This window comes from Choloepus didactylus, chromosome 19, assembly GCF_015220235.1.
Source record: "Choloepus didactylus isolate mChoDid1 chromosome 19, mChoDid1.pri, whole genome shotgun sequence".
NCBI classification, from domain to species: domain Eukaryota; kingdom Metazoa; phylum Chordata; class Mammalia; order Pilosa; family Megalonychidae; genus Choloepus; species Choloepus didactylus.
Window position 1 is genome coordinate 36,294,750 of NC_051325.1, and position 23,378 is coordinate 36,318,127.

A 23,378-nucleotide genomic window follows, 5' to 3' on the forward strand; every position below is an offset into this window, starting at 1 on the left:
CTCCTCCAGGAAAGTAGGTAAAAAGCCAGGAACTGCGTGGACTGGACACCACAGAGCAATCTGTCTTTGGGCATACTTCATACAACACTCATGAAAACGTGGAACTGCTGAGATCAGCGAAATCTGTAAGTTTTTGCGGCCAGGGGACCCGCGCCCCTCCCTGCCAGGCTCAGTCCCGGGGGAGGAGGGGCTGTCAGCTCCAGGAAGGAGAAGGGAGAATTGCAGTGGCTGCTCTTACCGGAAACTCATTCTACTGATTCAAACTCCAACCATAGATAGACTGAGGCCAGACACCAGAGACTCTGAGAGCAGCCAGCCCAGCAGAGAGGAGACAGGCATAGAAAAAAAACAACACGAAAAACTCCAAAATAAAAGCAGAGGATTTTTGGAGTTCGGGTGAACACAGAAAGGGGAAGGGCGGAGATCAGGCCTTGAGGCGCATATGCAAATCCCGAAGCAAGGCTGATTTCTCTGCCCTGGGCACTTTTCCTTAATGGCCCTGGTTGCTTTGTCTATTAGCATTTCAATAACCCATTAGATCTCTGAGGAGGGCCGTTTTTTTTTTTTTTTTTTTTTTTTTTTAAATCCTTTTTGCTTTTTCTAAAACAATTACTCTAAGAAGCTCAATACAGAAAGCTTCAAAGAATTGAAATTTGGGCACGTCAAGTCAAGAGCAGAACTACGAGAGCTCTGAGACAAAAGGCAATAATCCAGTGGCTGAGAAAATTCACTAAACAACACAACTTCCCAAGAAAAGGGGGGTGTCCGCTCACAGCCACCATCCTGGTGGACAGGAAACACTCCTGCCCATCGCCAGCCCCATAGCCCAGAGCTGCCCCAGACAACCCAGTGTGACGGAAGTGCTTCAAATAACAGGCACACACCACAAAACTGGGCGTGGACATTAGCCTTCCCTGCAACCTCAGCTGAATGTCCCAGAGCTGGGAAGGGGGAGCAGTGTGAATTAACAGAGCCCCATTCAGCCATCATTTGAGCAGACTGGGAGCCTCCCAACACAGCCCAGCAGCCCAGAACTGCCCTGGGGGGACGGCACTCACCTGCGACATAGCACAGTCATCCCTCAACAGAGGACCCGGGGTGCACAGCCTGGAAGAGGGGCCCACTTGCAAGTCTCAGGAGCCATACGCCAATACCAAAGACTTGTGGGTCAGTGGCAGAGACAAACTGTGGCAGGACTGAACTGAAGGATTAGACTATTGCAGTAGCTTTAAAACTCTAGGATCATCAGGGAGATTTGATTGTTAGGGCCACCCCCCCTCCCCGACTGCCCAGAAACACGCCCCACATACAGGGCAGGCAACACCAACTACACACGCAAGCTTGGGACACCAATTGGGCCCCACAAGACTCACTCCCCCACTCACCAAAAAGGCTAAGCAGGGGAGATCTGGCTTGTGGAGAACAGGTGTCTCGTGGACGCCACCTGCTGGTTAGTTAGAGAAAGTGTACTCCACGAAGCTGTAGATCTGATAAATTAGAGATAAGGACTTCAACTGGTCTACAAACCCTAAAAGAACCCTATCAAGGTCAGCAAATGCCACGAGGCCAAAAACAACAGAAAATTATAAAGCATATGAAAAAACCAGACGATATGGATAACCCAAGCCCAAGCACCCAAATCAAAAGACCAGAAGAGACACACCTAGAGCAGCTACTCAAAGAACTAAAGATGAACAATGAGACCCTAGTACGGGATATGAAGGAAATCAAGAAGACCCTAGAAGAGCATAAAGAAGACATTGCAAGACTAAATAAAAAAATGGATGATCTTATGGAAATTAAAGAAACTGTTGACCAAATTAAAAAGATTCTGGACACTCATAGTACAAGACTAGAGGAAGTTGAACAACGAATCAGTGACCTGGAAGATGACAGAATGGAAAATGAAAGCATAAAAGAAAGAATGGGGAAAAAAATTGAAAAACTCGAAATGGACCTCAGGGATATGATAGATAATATGAAACGTCCGAATATAAGACTCATTGGTGTCCCAGAAGGGGAAGAAAAGGGTAAAGGTCTAGGAAGAGTATTCAAAGAAATTGTTGGGGAAAACTTCCCAAATCTTCTAAACAACATAAATACACAAATCATAAATGCTCAGCGAACTCCAAATAGAATAAATCCAAAAAAACCCACTCCGAGACATATACTGATCACACTGTCAAACATAGAAGAGAAGGAGCAAGTTCTGAAAGCAGCAAGAGAAAAGCAATTCACCACATACAAAGGAAACAGCATAAGACTAAGTAGTGACTACTCAGCAGCCACCATGGAGGCGAGAAGGCAGTGGCACGATATATTTAAAATTCTGAGTGAGAGGAATTTCCAGCCAAGAATACTTTATCCAGCAAAGCTCTCCTTCAAATTTGAGGGAGAGCTTAAATTTTTCACAGACAAACAAATGCTGAGAGAATTTGCTAACAAGAGACCTGCCCTACTGGAGATACTAAAGGGAGCCCTACAGACAGAGAAACAAAGACAGGACAGAGAGACTTGGAGAAAGGTTCAGTACTAAAGAGATTCGGTATGGGTACAATAAAGGATATTAATAGAGAGAGGGAAAAATATGGCAAACATAATCCAAAGGATAAGATGGCCGATTCAAGAAATGCCTTCACGGTTTTAACGTTGAATGTAAATGGATTAAACTCCCCAATTAAAAGATATAGATTCGCAGAATGGATCAAAAAAAATGAACCATCAATATGTTGCATACAAGAGACTCATCTTAGACACAGGGACACAAAGAAACTGAAAGTGAAAGGATGGAAAAAAATATTTCATGCAAGCTACAGCCAAAAGAAAGCAGGTGTAGCAATATTAATCTCAGATAAAATAGACTTCAAATGCAGGGATGTTTTGAGAGACAAAGAAGGCCACTACATACTAATAAAAGGCTCAATTCAGCAAGAAGAAATAACAATCGTAAATGTCTATGCACCCAATCAAGGTGCCACAAAATACATGAGAGAAACATTGGCAAAACTAAAGGAAGCAATTGATGTTTCCACAATAATTGTGGGAGACTTCAACACATCACTCTCTCCTATAGATAGATCAACCAGACAGAAGACCAATAAGGAAATTGAAAACCTAAACAATCTGATAAATGAATTAGATTTAACAGACATCTACAGGACATTACATCCCAAATCACCAGGATACACATACTTTTCTAGTGCTCATGGAACTTTCTCCAGAATAGATCATATGCTGGGACATAAAACAAGCCTCAATAAATTTAAAAAGATTGAAATTATTCAAAGCACATTCTCTGACCACAATGGAATACAATTAGAAGTCAATAACCATCAGAGACTTAGAAAATTCACAAATACTTGGAGGTTAAACAACACACTCCTAAACAATCAGTGGGTTAAAGAAGAAATAGCAAGAGAAATTGCTAAATATATAGAGACGAATGAAAATGAGAACACAACATACCAAAACCTATGGGATGCAGCAAAAGCAGTGCTAAGGGGGAAATTTATAGCACTAAACGCATATATTAAAAAGGAAGAAAGAGCCAAAATCAAAGAACTAATGGATCAACTGAAGAAGCTAGAAAATGAACAGCAAACCAATCCTAAACCAAGTACAAGAAAAGAAATAACAAGGATTAAAGCAGAAATAAATTACATAGAGAACAAAAAAACAACAGAAAGGATAAATATCACCAAAAGTTGGTTCTTTGAGAAGATCAACAAGATTGACAAGCCCCTAGCTAGACTGACAAAATCAAAAAGAGAGAAGACCCATATAAACAAAATAATGAATGAAAAAGGTGACATAACTGCAGATCCTGAAGAAATTAAAAAAATTATAAGAGGATATTATGAACAACTGTATGGCAACAAACTGGATAATGTAGAAGAAATGGACGATTTTCTGGAAACATATGAACAACCTAGACTGACCAGAGAAGAAATAGAAGACCTCAACCAACCCATCACAAGCAAAGAGATCCAATCAGTCATCAAAAATCTTCCCACAAATAAATGCCCAGGGCCAGATGGCTTCACAGGGGAATTCTACCAAACTTTCCAGAAAGAACTGACACCAATCTTACTCAAACTCTTTCAAAACATTGAAAAAAATGGAACACTACCTAACTCATTTTATGAAGCTAACATCAATCTAATACCAAAACCAGGCAAAGATGCTACAAAAAAGGAAAACTACCGGCCAATCTCCCTAATGAATATAGATGCAAAAATCCTCAACAAAATACTTGCAAATTGAATCCAAAGACACATTAAAAAAATCATACACCATGACCAAGTGGGGTTCATTCCAGGCATGCAAGGATGGTTCAACATAAGAAAAACAATCAATGTATTACAACACATTAAAAACTCGAAAGGGAAAAATCAATTGATCATCTCAATAGATGCTGAAAAAGCATTTGACAAAATCCAACATCCGTTTTTGATAAAAACACTTCAAAGGTAGGAATTGAAGGAAACTTCCTCAACATGATAAAGAGCATATATGAAAAACCCACAGCCAGCATAGTACTCAATGGTGAGAGACTGAAAGCCTTCCCTCTAAGATCAGGAACAAGACAAGGATGCCCGCTGTCACCACTGTTATTCAACATTGTGCTGGAAGTGCTAGCCAGGGCAATCCGGCAAGACAAAGAAATAAAAGGCATCCAAATTGGAAAAGAAGAAGTAAAACTGTCATTGTTTGCAGATGATATGATCTTATATCTAGAAAACCCTGAGAAATCAACGATACACCTACTAGAGCTAATAAACAAATTTAGCAAAGTAGCGGGATACAAGATTAATGCACATAAGTCAGTAATGTTTCTATATGCTAGAAATGAACAAACTGAAGAGACACTCAAGAAAAAGATACCATTTTCAATAGCAACTAAAAAAATCAAGTACCTAGGAATCAACTTAACCAAAGATGTAAAAGACCTATACAAAGAAAACTACATAACTCTACTAAAAGAAATAGAAGGGGACCTTAAAAGATGGAAAAATATTCCATGTTCATGGATAGGAAGGCTAAATGTCATTAAGATGTCAATTCTACCCAAACTCATCTACAGATTCAATGCAATCCCAATCAAAATTCCAACAACCTACTTTGCAGACTTGGAAAAGCTAGTTATCAAATTTATTTGGAAAGGGAAGATGCCTCGAATTGCTAAAGACACTCTAAAAAAGAAAAACGAAGTGGGAGGACTTACACTCCCTGACTTTGAAGCTTATTATAAAGCCACAGTTGCCAAAACAGCATGGTACTGGCACAAAGATAGACATATAGATCAATGGAATCGAATTGAGAATTCAGAGATAGACCCTCAGATCTATGGCCGACTGATCTTTGATAAGGCCCCCAAAGTCACCGAACTGAGCCATAATGGTCTTTTCAACAAATGGGGCTGGGAGAGTTGGATATCCATATCCAAAAGAATGAAAGAGGACCCCTACCTCACCCCCTACACAAAAATTAACTCAAAATGGACCAAAGATCTCAATATAAAAGAAAGTACCATTAAACTCCTAGAAGATAATGTAGGAAAACATCTTCAAGACCTTGTATTAGGAGGCCACTTCCTAGACTTTACACCCAAAGCACAAGCAACAAAAGAGAAAATAGATAAATGGGAACTCCTCAAGCTTAGAAGTTTCTGCACCTCAAAGGAATTTCTCAAAAAGGTAAAGAGGCAGCCAACTCAATGGGAAAAAATTTTTGGAAACCATGTATCTGACAAAAGACTGATATCTTGCATATACAAAGAAATCCTACAACTCAATGACAATAGTACAGACAGCCCAATTATAAAATGGGCAAAAGATATGAAAAGACAGTTCTCTGAAGAGGAAATACAAATGGCCAAGAAACACATGAAAAAATGTTCAGCTTCACTAGCTATTAGAGAGATGCAAATTAAGACCACAATGAGATACCATCTAACACCGGTTAGAATGGCTGCCATTAAACAAACAGGAAACTACAAATGCTGGAGGGGATGTGGAGAAATTGGAACTCTTATTCATTGTTGGTGGGACTGTATAATGGTTCAGCCACTCTGGAAGACAGTCTGGCAGTTCCTTAGAAAACTAGAGATAGAGCTACCATTCGATCCAGCGATTGCACTTCTCGGGATATACCCGGAAGTTTGGAAAGCAGTGACACGAACAGATATCTGCACGCCAATGTTCATAGCAGCATTATTCACAATTGCCAAGAGATGGAAACAACCCAAATGTCCATCAACAGATGAGTGGACAAATAAAATGTGGTATATACACACGATGGAATACTACGCGGCAGTAAGAAGGAACGATCTGGTGAAACATATGACAACATGGATGAACCTTGAAGACATAATGCTGAGCGAAATAAGCCAGGCACAAAAAGAGAAATATTATATGCTACCACTAATGTGAACTTTGAAAAATGTAAAACAAATGGTTTATAATGTAGAATGTAGGGGAACTAGCAGTAGAGAGCAATTAAGGAAGGGGGAACAATAATCCAAGAAGAACAGATAAGCTATTTAACGTCCTGGGGATGCCCAGAAATGACTATGGTCTGTTAATTTCTGATGGATGTAGTAGGAACAAGTTCACTGAAATGTTGCTATAGTATGTAACTTTCTTGGGGTAAAGTAGGAACATGTTGGAAGTTAAGCAGTTATCTTAGGTTAGTTGTCTTTTTCTTACTCCCTTGCTATGGTCTCTTTGAAATGTTCTTTTATTGTATGTTTGTTTTCTTTTTAACTTTTTTTTTCATACAGTTGATTTGAAAAAAGAAGGGAAAGTTAAAAAAAAAAAAAAAGAAAAAAGACAAACAAGGAAAAAAAAAAAAAACAAAAAAAACGTTGTAGTGCCCCCTTGAGGAGCCTGTGGAGAATGCAGGGGTATTCGCCTACCCCACCTCCATGGTTGCTAACATGACCACAGACATAGGGGACTGGTGGTTTGATGGGTTGAGCCCTCTACCATAAGTTTTACCCTTGGGAAGACGGTTGCTGCAAAGGAGAGGCTAGGCCTCCCTGTATTTGTGCCTAAGAGTCTCCTCCTGAATGCCTCTTTGTTGCTCAGATGTGGCCCTCTCTCTCTGGCTAAGCCAACTTGAAAGGTGAAATCACTGCCCTCCCCCCTACGTGGGATCAGACACCCAGGGAAGTGAATCTCCCTGGCAACGTGGAATATGACTCCCGGGGAGGAATGTAGACCCGGCATCGTGGGATGGAGAACATCTTCTTGACCAAAAGGGGGATGTGAAAGGAAATGAAATAAGCTTCAGTGGCAGAGAGATTCCAAAATGAGCCGAGAGATCACTCTGGTGGGCACTCTTACGCACACTTTAGACAACCTTTTTTAGGTTCTAAAGAATTGGGGTAGCTGGTGGTGGATACCTGAAAATATTAAATTACAACCCAGAACCCATGAATCTCGAAGACAGTTGTATAAAAATGTAGCTTATGAGGGGTGACAGTGGGATTGGGAATGCCATAAGGACCAAACTCCACTTTGTCTAGTTTATGGATCGATGTGTAGAAAAGTAGGGGAAGCAAACAAACAGACAAAGGTACCTAGTGTTCTTTTTTACTTCAATTGCTCTTTTTCACTCTAATTATTATTCTTGTTATTTTTGTGTGTGTGCTAATGAAGGTGTCAGGGATTGATTTAGGTGATGAATGTACAACTATGTAATGGTACTGTAAACAATCGAAAGTACAATTTGTTTTGTATGACTGCGTGGTATGTGAATGTATCTCAATAAAATGATGATTAAAAAAAAATAATGGGGGGGTATATGGGAACTCTATTTTCTGCATGACTTTTCTGTAAACCTACAACTTCTCTAATAAAAAAACGAATGAATGAAAAAAAAAAAAAAAAAGAGTGTATTATTTAATTTCCACATATTTGTGAATTTTCCAGTTCTTCCTCTGCAATTGATTTCTAACTTTGTTCCATTGTGGTCACAGAAGATACTTTGTATGATTTCAATCCCTTTAAATTTGTTGAGACCTGTTTTGTGACCTAACATGTGGTGTATCCTATAGAATGACCCATGGGCACTTGGGAAGAATGTGTTCTCTGTTGTTGTTACATGAAGTGTTCATGCATTTGCAATTTTGATAGCCAACTTGTGGTCTTAGATGCAAAGATATTATGTTCAGTCTTGTTTATTATGAAGAGAATTTTGTTGTATTGGAATCTGTTGGGAATTGGTTACCAATGCATATAGTATATGAAGATTTATAATATTTATTGTAACAATTATAACAATGATATCATTTCTTTAATGATTACTGTGTTTCCAGGATTGTGATAAGGCTTTTATGTATCCTCTTATTGAATCTCTGTAATGACTATGTAGGAGATGTTATTTTTCGGAGGGGAAAGATGAATCAGAAGAGCTGGAAGGACTTGCCTAAGCTTACACAGCTGCCAGGGTTAGATCTAGGATTAAACCCAAGTCTGTCTGACTCCAGAATCTCTGTTTCTGACCATCTGCTCTTAGTTTTATAATGATGTATTTTAGACAAATTGGGATTATAGTGAATGTTATGGGAATTTCCCTTATCTTCTAAATATTCTTGAAAATATTTTCTAACGACTAAATACTATTTTACTTTTTATAAACTTACACCATTTAGTTAATTTGTTACTTATTGTCAGGCATTAGGACAGTTTCTAAATTTTCTATATCTTAAAAATGATACAGAATGGAAAGATTCTTAGAAAGACACAAACGATCAAAACTTACTCAAGCATAAATAGAAAATCTGAATAGACCTGTAACAAGTAAAGAGATTGAATTTGTAGTTTATAAATGTCCAACAAAGAAAAAGCCCAGGTTCAGTTGGCTTTCCGGGTGAATCCCACCAAATATTTAAAGAAGAATTAATGCCAATTCTTCACAATCTCTTCCAAAAGAGTTTTTTATGTGGTCAGTATTACCCTGATACTAAAAACCAAAGGCAATATAAAAAAATCAAACCACAGATCAATATCTCTTATGAATATAGATGTAAAAATCATCAATGCTAGCAAACCAAATCCAGCATGTTAAAAAGATTATGCATGTGATCAAGTGGGATTTATCCCAGGAATGCAAGGTTGGTTTAACATCCAGAATCAATTAATGCAATACACCATATTCATAGAATAAAGGACACAACCACACAATCATCTCACTAGATAAAGAAAAAACATTTGACAAAATCCAACATCTCTTTCATGATAAAGACACTGAGTATGCTAGGAATAGAAGGGAGCTTCCTCAAACTGATAGAGACCATCTATGAAATATTAACAGCTAAATCTCATACTTAATAGGAAAAGATTAAATTCTTTCTTCTTAAGCACAGGAACAAGACAAGGACACCTACTCTTGCCTCTTCTATTTAACATTGTACTAGAAGTTCTAGCTAGGTCAGTTAGGCAAGAAAATGAAATAAAAGGCATCCAGATTGAAATAGAAGTAGTAAAACTATCTCTATTTGCAGATGGCATGACCTTGTATATAGAAAATATTTAGGAATCCGTAAAAACTTTTAGAATAGCTGAGTTCAACATAGTTGCATGGTATAAAATTAATATGTAAAAAGTAAAATCTATTTCTATATATTAGCAATGAAAAATTCAAAAATGAAATTCGTAAAATTCTATTTACAATAAAATGAAAAAGAATAAAATACTTAGAAATATATTTACAAAAACTGTTTCTCTGAAAACTACAAAACATCACTGAAAGATCTTAAAGAAGACCTAAATAAATAGAAATACATCTGTGTTCATGAATTAGAAGTTACTAAGATGACAGTATTTCCCAAATTGATTCATTGCAATCCCTATCAAAATCCCTGCTGCCTATCTTGCAGAAATTGACAAGCTGATCCTAAAAGTCACATGGAAATGCAAGGGACCCAGAATAGTTAAAACAATCTTGAAAAAGGACAGAATTGGACTCAGTGATTTCAAAACTTACTACAGAGCTACAGTAATCAAGACAGTGTGGTACTGGCATAAGATCAATGGAATATCATTGAGAGTCCAAATATAAAGTCTTACATTTATGGTCAAGGGTGTCAAAACAATCAAATGGGGAAAGAATTGTCTTTTCAATAAATGGTGCTGGTACAACTGTATAGCCACATGCAAAAGAATGAAATTGGACCCCTTCCTTACAACATATACCCAAACTGACTCCAAATAGATCATAGACCTAAATGTAAGAGCTGAAACTATGAAATTAGAAGAAAATACAGGAGTAAATATTTGTGACCTTGGGTTAGGAAATGGTTTCTTAGATACCATTCCAAAAACACAAGCAACAAAGGAAAAAAAATAGAAAAATTGAATTTTGTCAAAATTAAGAAGTTTTCTGCAAAAGACACCAATAAGAAACTGAAAAGGTAATGTACAGAATGGGAGAAAAATTTGCAAATCATATATCTGATAAGGGACTTGTATCTAGAATATATAAAGAACTCTCACAACTCAATAATAAAAAGACGAATAGCCCAATGAATAGACATTTCTCCAAAGAGGATATACAAATAATGAGCATCAATGAGAAGATGCTCAACATCATAGTATTAGGGAAAAGCAAATCATCCACTATGATGGCTATAATAAAAAAATACAGCTAGTAACAAGTGTTGGCAAAGATGTGTTAGAAATTGGAACCATCATGCACTGCTGATGAGAATGCAAAATCGTACACCTTCTTTAGAAAAGAGTTTGGCAGTTATTCTGAAACAATTAAACACAGAGTTACCACGTGGCCCATCAGTTCCGCTGCTAGATATGTACCCAAGATAAATGAAACATATGTTCACACAAAAACTTGTACACAATTGTTTAAAGCAGCATTATTCATAATAGCCAAAAGGTAGAAGTAACCCAGGTGGTGCAAGTCCACCAACTGATGAATGGATAAATAAAATATGGTATAGCCATACAATGAAATATTATTCAGTAATTAAAAGAAATGAAGTACTGATATATTCTACGACATGAACCTTGAGAACCCTATGCTAAACGAAAAAAGGCAGTCACAAAAGATCACATAGTGTATAATTTCATTTATATGACATGTCCAGAATAGGAAAATCTATAAAAACATAATGTAGATTAGTGGTTGCCTAGGGCTGTAAGAGGAAATTGAGGGGATAGAGTATGAGGTTTCTTTTTGTGGTGATAAAGTAGTCTAAAATTGATTGTGGTGATAGTTATACAACTCTAAAAAAACATTGAATTGTACACTTTACAGAAACACTGTACACTAAAAAAACACATTGATTTTACATTTTAAATGGGTGAATTGTATGTGAATAACTTCAATAAAGCTGTTTTTGTAAAGCCATAAAACCATAGAGCAAATATTCTTCTTCATAAATATATTTTCTTGTTTGCAGTTGTTTATCTGCACATCAGGTAATTTATCCCAAGGAAATCATATGTCAAAAATCATATAGGTATTTTTTGTATTAGAGAAGTTATACATTTACAGAAAAATCATGCAGAAGGTACAGAGTTCCCACATACCCCACCCCCCACAGGTTTCCCTATTACTAACACATTGCATTAATGTGGCACTTCCATATATGTTTTTAAGGCCTTTGATGCGTAATCCCAAACTGCTCCACAGAACGTTTATATAGTTTTGCACTTTGTTAGCCTATTTTGTTTTATCATTGACAACGTGAGCTTGTTTCTTGGCAGTGTTCATTTGTGGGACTCCCTGGGTCGGCCAGAGTGCCTTGCCTATAAAAGGAATGGAATAAATGTTTGATATGAAAAACTTTTGGCCAATTTTTAGGTGCAAATAATTTATTTTTATTTTAATTAAGATATCTTTGCTTATTAGTGACCCATATTTTATTGGATGTGTATAATTTTGTAAATTGCCTCTTTGTCCATTTCTACTGTGGTAACCATTTTTTGTAAATGATGTATAATAATTTTTGAATATGTTAAAATATATGAGCTCACTGTTATACATATTGAAAATATTCTCCCTCAATTTTTCATTTATGGTAATTTAAAAATTGCAATATTTTAATTTTTTATGATCAAGGTAAGTTTTCTGTTGCCTTTCTATCACTTTCCTATTCAGAGATATGGTAATATTCAAGGTAAATATTCACTCACACTTTCTTTTAGATTTCTCATGGTTTCATTAACTAATTCTTCAACCCTTTTAGTATTTATTTAGTTGTAAGATGTGAGATGATGATTTCAGTTTCTCTTGATAATTAACCAGGTGTTCCAGCACCATTTCATGAGTCATGCTTTCTATTTACAGGTTTTGCTGCCACTCATTATATACTAAAGTTTTATATGTATTTGGGTTGGTTTCTAAGCTCTCATCTCTTTTACTGTTCTGTCTGTTTAAAGTTTATATCATTGTGACATAACATACTTGAATATGGTGGGATAAGTACCCCTTCATTAATCTTGTTTTGATTTTAGAATGATCTTGGTTATTTTCATTCATTTTCCAGTTAAGCAGAGTTTTATTTTCTCATAGTGTAATGTGATACATTATCCCCTTTACTCTTCATATCCCTCTCCCAATGCCCAATGAAATAACTTAAGAAGGCTAGAAGACTTGGTTTCTTATCCTGATCCCATACTTTCTGTGTGATCGTGGACCATTACTGACCATCTCTGACTCTCATTTCTTGCCTCTGCAAAAGGGTGAGAACCATACATACTGCAAAATGTGGTGATAGGGTTCAAATGGAACAATGTGTATAAAGATACTTGGTAAACAATACATCAATATGCAAATGCCTTAGTACGATTTTACCAAAGAACCTGGTGAGGTCGAGAGAAGTGCCAAGACCTACCTAAGCTCACTAGCAAGTTAATGTGGGAATGTGTCCAAAACTAGAAGCCTGGCCCATGTCCCAGGAGCCTTACCCCAGGCTCTGTTGCTTCTAGGCCTGGGTGCCCCCTGATGATCCTGTGTGGTGGTCTTGGTATAAATATTTCTCCTGTACTGTCCCTTGTAGGTCATGGCTGGGCAGACCATTTCCCTGGTCCCCCCCAAGCTCCTGAATTCCTGGAAGGGCCATTTGGATAGTGTGACAGACATCCTGTTTGTGGACATCTTCCAACTGATTGTCAGTGCTGGCCAGGATCAGAATGTCACGGCTTGGAAACTCTCCGGTGATGCTGTTGGTATGAGTCCCGCTGAAGCTCAGCCTGTCCCATGGCCCTTTCTGGCCCTGTCCTTGTTTGAACATAGGCTGACATAAATCTTATACCTTGTGGGGAGGGGACTTCAGGCCACAGCCAGGATGTGACTCTGCCAGTTGTCCATTCAGCCGTCTATCCATTGATCCATCCTGCTATCCGTTCACTCATTCATATCCACTCAACATTATTTGTTTTTGTATCTATTTTCCTCTTTTCTCTTTTAAAAAATAAATTTATCACATAACATACATAAAGAAAAGTACACAAATCAAGTGTATAGCTTGGTGAATTTTCAGAAAGCAAACATAAACCCATATAGCCAACATTCATATCAAGAAACAGAACATTGTCAGCACCTTATCCCCCTCCCCGTCACTACCTTCCCATCTCCAAAAGTAATGTTGTTTTGATTTTTGAACACATAGATTAGTTTTGTATGGTTTGAACTTTGTAAGAATGGATTCATGCACTGGGTTCTCCTTTGTATCTGATTCTTTCTCTCAACATTATTGCATTCCATTATGTTTGTGCGGTTCATCCATTTGTTGGGTGTAGTAGTTAATTCATTTTCATTGCTCAGTGGTATTCTGTTGTGTGATATACCATAATTTATTTATCTTTGCTACTGTTGGTGGGAAGTGAGTTGTTTCTGGTTTGGGGCTATTAAAAATATGTTGCTATGAACATTCTTATACAGGTTTTTTGGTGAACAAAGGTTTATGTTTCTGTTGGGTGTATACCTAGAAATAGAATTGCTGAATTCAGCAGTGAATCCATCTGGCCCTGAACTTTTCTTTGTTGAGAGGCTTTTAGTTACTGATTTAATCTCTTTACTTGCTATAGCTTTGTTGAGATTTTCTGTTTCTTCTGTGTCATATTAGATAATGTGTATGTTTACAAGGGTTTATACCCAAAGGAATGGATTAAGTTTAAAAGCATGTTTTCCTGGGGTACATAGCTCCAAGCCACCATAGTCCACACTCTAGACTCCAAAGGCCTGTTCTTTTCACATATAAAATATATTCATTCCATCACAACTTCCCCAAAGCCTAAGTTGTTTCAGTAAAATTGCTAAGTACAAAGTCTCTTCACAATTGGTTGTTGTTATGGTCTTTCCTGGGGCATAATTCCCCTTTGTTTGCAGACTTGTAAAACCTAGAAAACAAGTTCTCTGCTTTAAATAAACAATGAAAGGACAGGCATAGAGTAAAATTCCCATTCCAGAAGGGAGAAATTGGAAGGAATATAGGGGTCACAGGTCCCAAACAATTCTGAAACCCAGCAAGGGCTAACTCTGTTAGATTCCAAGGCCTGAGAGTCATCTATGGATCGATGTTTTGTCCTCTGGGCCTGATGGAGTGACAGCCCTTGCAAGCACTTGTGCAGTGGCCATGCTCTCTCCAAACACAGGGGTGAAGACTCCATCCACTCCAAGCATCCGTAGGGTGGCCAGTGTCTCTGTGAATGCCAAGATACAGCCCCACCCTCATCAAGCATTGGGGTGGTGGCCAGGCTCTGTGTGAACTCTGGGGCACAGGCCCCACTACCTCTGAGCATTGGAGTGGTGGACAGGCTCTCCATAAGCGCCAGGACACAGGCCCCACCCTCTGCAAGCATTGGGTTGGCAGTCAGGCTCTCTGCAAATGCCGGAACACAGGCCCCACCATCTCTGAGTATTCGGAGTGGCTGGGGAAGGAGGGGGTGACACTCCCTGAACAACAGGCACAAGGCCTGCCTCCTCCAAATGCAGGGTTATACCTGCCCTTTCCACACACATTGGTGAGCCTGCTCTCATGCCCCAAGGAGATCTCTTTGGTCCAGAGCTTGACTTTCATAGTTTGTCCTTGAAGTCATTCTCCCTTCAATTTGTCCCTTCTGTGTTCCTTTCAGTCTAGGCTGGCAGTGGTTCCACCATACAAATTTCACATAAACCTTGTTCGCTTTGTGTGTAGTTCATAGGGATTCAAACCATGAAAATATAGAAAATATTTAGAAACTAGAACTGCCTACAGATCCTTCCAGCATAACTACATTTCCAATCCTGACTTCCAATGAAATGGCTGACTGGATCCACGTTCAGTTAAACCCTTACATGGAGTCCTATTCTCTGGGAACTCACTTTCCAGAAGTTCAGGGAGATCCCTGATAGAGCTGCTTCTGGCCCTAGTCTCAAAGTATACTATCTGGATCGGCTGAGAATTTTCCAAACAATATCTGATTTCTTTGTGCATAAGATTTCATTTTTCAGCTTATCCCTTTCCTCTCGTTTTACTATACGCTGCAAGGAAAAACCAGGCTGCACCTTCTACATTTAGCTAGGAAACTTACTCAGCTTTCAAGTTCTGCCTTCCATCCAACAGAAGACCTCAATTTCGCCAAGTTCTCTGCCACTTTAAAAAAAAATATCACCTTTCTTTCAGTTTCCATAACAGTCATCATTTCCTTCTAAGGCATTAAGGTACTGAAAGTACCATTAATGTCCATATTTCTACCAGCATTCTGTTCGTGATGAATTATGTATTCTTTAAGGTGTTACAGACTTAGCTCTAGGGTGTTAAAGCTCTCATTTTTGAGCCGTTAACAATTCTTTTGGTCTCTACCCATTACCAAATTCCAAAGTTGTTTCCTCATTTTAGGTATTTACAATAGCAGTTCCCCACTTTCTGGTATGCAAACTATTTTAGCTTCCTGGCTGTTAAAGCAAATGGTTGGCTTAAACAGTGGAAATTTATTGACTCACAATTTTGAAGCTAGAAGTTCAAAATCAAGGAGTCATCAAGGTAATGCTTTTTCCCAGAAGACTGTGGAGTTCTGGGCCTGTGAATGTTGCTTGGCTCTTCTGTCACATGGCAGTGGATATGGTGGCCTGTCCTGGCTTCTTGGTTCTGTTGACTTCCAGCTTCTGGCTTCTCCCTGTGGCTTTCTCTTTCTCGTTAAACTTCCCTGTAAAGCCTTTAGTAATTGATTAAGATTCATCCTGATTCAATTGGGCCATACCTTAACTGAAGTAACCTCATCAAAAGTCCTATTTACAAGGGTTCATACCCACAGGAATGGATTGAATTTAAGAACGAGTTTTTCTGGGGTACATAGCTTAAGTCACAACTAGTAAGGTTGAACATTTGTTTATGTATTTATTGATTGTTTGGCCATATTCTTTGGTTTAAGTGCTTGTTTAAGTATTTTGCCCATTTTTTTTCTGTTGAGTTGTCTTTTTCTTTTGTATTTGTAGGAGATATTTATATTTCCCAGATATGAGTCCTTTGTTAATCATATAGTTTATAGACATCTTCTTCCATTATGTGGCCACTTTTATTCTGTGATTTTTTTTTGATGAACAGAAATTGTTAATTTTTATTGTAATACATTTTATCAGTATCATCCTTTATGGTTTGAGTTTTTTGTATTCTTTTAAGAAATCTTTCACTGCCCTGTGAATATAATCCCCTGTATTATCTTTTAGAAGATTCGTTGTTTTAAAAACCAGATTATTGAAGCATAATTTACATAAAGGAAAATTTACCTTTTAAAAATATACAGTTCTGTGAGTTTTGATGAATGCATAACATACCATTGCAATCAACTACTATCACAATTGAGACATAGAACATCACCCTAGAACGTTCCTAAATCTCTCCTTGTAGTAAACCTCTATCCTTTCTCCTAACCTCTGGCAGCCACTGATTTGTTTTCTGCCTCTATAGTTTTGCCTTTTCCAGAATGTCATATAAGTGGAATCATACAGTATGTAACCTTTTGAGTCTGGTCACTTTTACTTAGCATAATGAATTCAAGATTCATCTATGTTGCTGCATGTATCATAGTTTATTATTTTTATTGCTGAATATTATTCCATTATATATATGGTTATCTCATAGTTTGTTAATCTGTTCACCAGTTGAAGGACACTTGGGTCATTTTCAATTTTGAGTGATTATGAATAAAACCACTATAAATATTGCTTTCATTTCTCTTGGATAAGTGTCTAGGAGTAGAATTGCTGGCTGTATGGTAAGTGTATTTTACGTTATAAGTTACCATCAAACTCTTTTCCAAGGTAGCTCTACCATTTTGCATTCCCACCAGCAGTGTAAGAGAGTTCTAGTTGCTCAGCATCCTCTTCAGCATCTTGGTATGATTATTATTTAAAAAATTTTAATAATCCATTATTATAGTCAGAGATTTCATACTCCTTTCTCAAAAATTGATAAAACAAGTACACAGAAGATCTTTAATGATGTAGAAGATTTGAACAGTACTATTGTGCCAGTTTGGATATATTATGTCCCCCAGAAAAAGCCATGTTCTTTAATGCAGTCTTGTGGGGGCAGATGTATTAGTGTTTATTAGGTTGGAACCTTTGGATTAGGTTGTTTCCATGGAGATGTGATCCACCCAACTATGGGTATTACCTTTGATCGGATTATTTCCATGGGGGTGTGGCCGCACCCATTCAGCAAGGATCTTGGTTGGTTACTGGGTACTTTAAAAAGAGCCACAACAGACCCAGACACTTGCTGCAGCTTACAGAGACATTTTGGAGAACATATCATTTTGAAATGCAACCTGGGAGTGAGTAGATGCCAGCCATGTGCCTTCCCAGCTAACAGAGGTTTTCCAGATGCCATTGGCCATCCTTCAGTGAAGGTACCCTATTGTTGATGTCTTATGTTGGACATGTTATGGCCTTAAGACTGTAACTTTATAGCCAAATAACCCCTCTTAAAAAAGCCAATTCATTTCTGATGTTTTGCAAAGCGGCAGCATTAGCAAACTGGAACAACTATCACCCAATTTTATATAACTGACATTCAGATCATTCCACCTAACAACAAAATACACTTTCTTTGCAAGTGTACACAGAACATTTATCAAGACAGACCATATTCTGGGTCATAAAACAAGTCTCAATAAATTTAAAATAATTTAAGTCATACAAATTATGTTCTCTGACCCCAGTGGAATTGAATTAGAAATCAATAACAGAAAGATCTTTGGAAAATCCCTAAGCACTTGGAAATGAAATAATATACTTCTAAATAATCCATGGGCCAAAAAAGAAATCCTGAAGGAAATTAGAAAGTATTTTTAATTGAATGAAAATGAAAACATTTCAAAATTCATGGTATGCCACTAAAGCTGTAGTTAAGGGGAAATTTATAGTACTGATTCCCTGTGTTAGAAAGAAGAAAGTTAAAATAATTGACCTCAGCTCCCACCTTAGCAACTAGAAAAAAAAAGCGAATTGAACCCAAAGTAAGCAAAATAAAGGAGATAATGAATGTCAGAATGGAAATCAATATAATAGAAAAGAGAAAAACAACACAGACAAGCAGTAAAACCAAAACCTGGTTCTTTGAAAAGCTCAATTAAATTGATAAGCCTCTGGTGAGACTGATGTGACAGAGAGAGAAGACAAATTGTCTTTCTCAGGAATGAAAGAAGTGGCATCACTATGGATTCTATAGATATTAAAAGGGTAATAATAAAATATTATGAATAACTTTATGCAACAAATTTGACAACTTATGTGAAATAGACAAATTGCTGGAAAGACAAAGACAACCAAAAGAAGAAATAGGTAATATGAATATCCCTATATCAAAGAAATTGAATTTATAGTTAGAAACCTCCCCACAATCACTGCCTAGACATCCCTGAAGATTGGGAAGGTGATTAAACTAGAGGAAGGGATAGTAACAGACAAGATGGAATTTAACAGAGGATTATGAATACTGAATTTTTGTATGATTTTCTTTTTCTTAGTTGCTAGGGTACTAGAATAGCTAGATGGAAAGAATTGAAATGAATGGTGGAATTGCAACAATAGCATCCTTTGAAATTTGTTCTATAGCTACTTGTTAAATTGTAATTTGAAAGCTATATCTTTTTGTATATATGTTATATTTCACAATAAGGAAATAACTGAAACTATGGTAATATAACTCATAACAACTTTGGAAATTTCCTGTATATCTACTTGTCAAATCATACTTTGAAAGATATTACCTTTGTGTATATATGTTGTATTTCGTAATAAGGAGATAACTGAAACTGTGAAACTGTACCTACAATATTTTTTGAAATTTTCTTTCTAACTACTTGTTAAATTGCACTTAGAAGGTTATCACTTCTATGTATATATGTTATATTCGACAATAAAAAAATATGATTAAAAAAAAAAAAAAGAAACCTCACAAAGAAAACTACAAACCTAGATAACTTCATTGGTGAATTCTGTCAAATACTTGAGGGAGAAATAATGTCAGTTCTATGGAAACTTAGAAAATTGAAAATGAGGAAATATTTTCCAACTTATGAGGCAACTTGATACCAAAACCTGACAAAAACATTACAAGGAAAGAAAAATAAAGACTAATATCTTTTATGAGCATACATGCAAAAATACTGAACAAAATTTTAGCAGATAAAATCCAGAAATATGTTAAAAAATAATATATCATGTCCAAATGGTGTTCATCCCAAATATGCAAAGTTGGCTTAACATTTGAAAATGAATCAATGTAATTCACTAACAATAGAAAAACTACGTAATCGTCTCAACAGATGCAGAAAAAACATTTGACAAAATTCAACATCCATTCCTGGTACCCAGCAAAATAGAATTGGAAGGAAACATTCTCAGCCTAACAAAGGACGTCTGTTAAAAGCCTGCAGCTAATTTGCTACCCAATGGTGAAAGACTGAATACTTTCCCCCTAGAATCAGGAACAAGACAAGGATATCTGCTTTTGCCACTTCTACCAAAATAGTACTGGAGGTTTAGATGGGACAATTAGGTAAGAAAAAGAAATAAAAGACCTTCAGATCAGAAAGGAAGAAGTAAGCTGTTTCTATTTGTAGATGACAGGATTATGTAAAAAAAAAATCCAGTGGAATGTACAAAAAAGAGATTAGAATAAATAAGCGAGGTTAGCAAGATTGCAGGATACAAGACCAATATACAAAAAAAAATGTATTTCTGTATTCTAACAATGAACAATCTCAGAACTTGACATAAAAGGTACACTTAAAATAGCCTAGAAAAATGAAATACTTAGGGATAAATTTAATAAAAAACGTGAAATGCTGTAAGTACACAGAAAATCTACTGTAACTGTAGTAGTTTGAAGCTGTGTACCCCAGAAAACATGTACTTAAACTTAATCCATCACTTTGGGTATGAACTCATTGTAAGTAGGACTTCTAATGAGGTTACTTCAGTTAAAGTATGGCAGAAGTCTATCAGGATGGGTCTTAATCCTGTTCCTGGAGTCCTTTATAAGCAGAGTGGAATTCAGGCAGACAGAGAAAAAGCCACAGAGGGAGCAGCCAGAAGCTGAAATCAGTGGAACCCAGAAGAGAAGGGAGAGGCCAGGAGAGGCTGCCATGTATGTTGCCATGAGACAGAAAAGCTCAGCACCTCCTGCAGCCAGCTCTCGAACGCCACTGTCTTCTGGGAGAAAATACTGCCTTGATGATGACTTGATTTGGACTTTTCCTAGCCTCAAAACTGTGAGCCAGTCAATTCCCATTGTTTAAGCCAACCCATTGAATGGTGTTTGCTTGAACAGCCAAGGAAAAATAAAACACTAACCTATAGACAGAAAATACAAAACGTTGCTGAGAAATTTAAAAAGACTTAAGTAAATGGAGAGATCTATCAAGTTCATGGGTCATAAGATTCTCTATTGTTAATAATACAATTCTCCCCAAATTGATCCATAGATTCAATGCAATCCCAATTAAAATCCAAGAAGGAAGTTTGTAGAAATTGACATACTGATTCTAAAATTCACATAGAATAGCCAAAACAGCTTTGAACAAAAAAAACAGAGATGAAGGGCTAACACCATCTAATTTCAAGACTCATTATGAAGCTACAGTAATTAAGAAAGTGTGGTAATGGCATAAAAATAAACAGATAAATGGAACAGCATAGAAAGCCCAGAAATATACCCACATGTATATGGACAACTTTTTGACAAAAGTGCAAAGGCAATTCAAGGGATAATTTTGAAAATTCAACTTTGATCCATTCCTCACAGCATATATGAAATCAATTTAAAATGGATCATAGTTCTAAATGTAAAACTTAAAACTCTAAAACTTCTAGAGGAACCCATGGGACAAAACATTTGGGTTAGAAACATATATCCATATAAAGATTATACATGAATGTTCAGAGAATTTTTTTAAAATTATAGCCAAAAAGTAGAAATAACTCAAATGTCCATCAGCAGGTGAATGGATAAACTGTGGTATATCAATGCAATGGAATACCATCAGCAATAAAACATGATGAAGAAATAATACATATTATAGCATGGATAGATATCAAAATAACTATGCTGAGTGAAAAGAACCAGACAAAAACTGTACATACTGTATGATTTCATTTATATAAAATTATAGGAAGTACAAACTAAGGTATAGTAACAGCAGATCAGTGGTTGTCTAGGGGTGTGTCTGGGTTGTCTGTAGGGTGTGATGAGGGGCTGGAGGGAAGGGAGCACAAAAGGGTATGAGGAAACTTTTGGGGGTGATGCGTATATACACTTTATTATATACAGGTTATTGGATGTTAATTATATTTCAGTAAACTGCTAAATATAGTCATTTTTGTGGGTTTGTTGTATTGTGGTTTTAATTAGTATTTCCTTAGTGACTACTGATGTTGAGCATCTTTTCCTGTACTTATTAACCATCCATATATCTTCTTTGGTGAAATCTCTGTTAAAATATTTTGCTCATTTTTTTATTGTGTTGTTTTCTTATTAAGTAATGAAAGTTCTTTATATATTCAAGAATACACAAGTTCTTTATCAGATGTGTAATTTTGCAAATATTTGCCCCCATTCTGTGTCTTATTTTTTTTTTATTATTATTTTTTATCTTCATTTTATTGAGATATATTCACATACTGTGCAGTCATACAAAACAAATCATACATTCGATTGTTCACAGTACCATTACATAGTTGTACATTCATCACCTAAATCAATCCCTGACACCTTCATTAGCACACACACAAAAGTAACAAGAATAATAATTAAAGTGAAAAAGAGCAATTGAAGTAAAAAAGAACACTGGGTACCTTTGTCTGTTTGTTTGTTTGTTTCCTTCCCCTATTTTTCTACTCATCCATCCATAAACTAGACAAAGTGGAGTGTGGTCCTTATGGCTTTCCCAATCCCATTGTCACCCCTCATAAGCTACATTTTTATACAATTGTCTTCGAGATTCATGGGTTCTGGGTTGTAGTTTGATAGTTTCAGGTATTCACCACCAGCTACCCCAATTCTTTAGAACCTAAAAAGGGTTGTCTAAAGTGTGCGTAAGAGTGCCCACCAGAGTGACCTCTCGGCTCCTTTTGGAATCTCTCTGCCACTGAAGCTTATTTCATTTCTGTGGCTTATTTTTTGTTCTTTTATGGGTGTATTTGAAAAGCAAAAGTTTTAAATTTTGATGAAGTACAATTCATTACTTTGTTCTTCTAGTGATCATGCTTTTGGTGTTATTTTCAAGAAATCTTTACCTAACCACAGGTCACAAAGGTTTTCTCCTATGGCTTTTTCTAGAAGTTTTAGAGTTTTAGCTCTTTCATTTAGGACTATGATCCATTTTTAGTTAATTTTTATATAAAGTGTGAAGTATGAATCTAAGTTCATTTTTTGCATGTGGATATTCAATTGTACCACTTATTTCCAGTGCCATTTATTATCCTTTCTCCTTTGAATTGCCTTTGCACTTTTATCAAAATCAATTTCTTATAACCATTCATATATCTACTATGAAGTATGCCCTTGAATATTTTGCTCTTTTTAGAAATGTAGTTGCTTGTCTTTTATTCTTATATTTCAGAAATTCTTTGTTTTGAATATGATTCTTTTGAGAGATATATGTATTGAGTGCTTTTTCCAGTCTATGGCTCACCTATTCATTTTCCTAATGGCATCTTTTGGTAAGCAGTTTAAAATTTTGATTAGGTACATTTACCAAGTTTTTTCCTAAGTGGTGAGTGCTTTTTGCATGTGTTATTATCTGAGAAAATTTTGCTGCATAAATGTTGAAAAGTTATTCTCCTGTGTTTTCCTCTAGAAACTTTATGGTTTCTAGTTTTTATGGTAGACCTGTGATCCATCTCCAATGAACTGTTGTGTAGGA

At 36.6% G+C, this 23,378-nt stretch overlaps 1 protein-coding gene across 12 annotated transcripts in view; it reads left to right on the forward strand.

Moving 5' to 3' along the window:
* EFCAB8 (EF-hand calcium binding domain 8) overlaps nt 1-23,378 on the forward strand; it is a 110,641-nt gene that overhangs the window by 72,154 nt on the left and 15,109 nt on the right. For all 12 annotated transcript variants that reach the window (XM_037811099.1, XM_037811095.1, XM_037811094.1 and 9 more), the window contains one exon: nt 13,025-13,193. In XM_037811099.1, the coding sequence (XP_037667027.1) occupies nt 13,025-13,193 (169 nt within the window). The remainder of the gene's footprint in view (nt 1-13,024; nt 13,194-23,378) is intronic.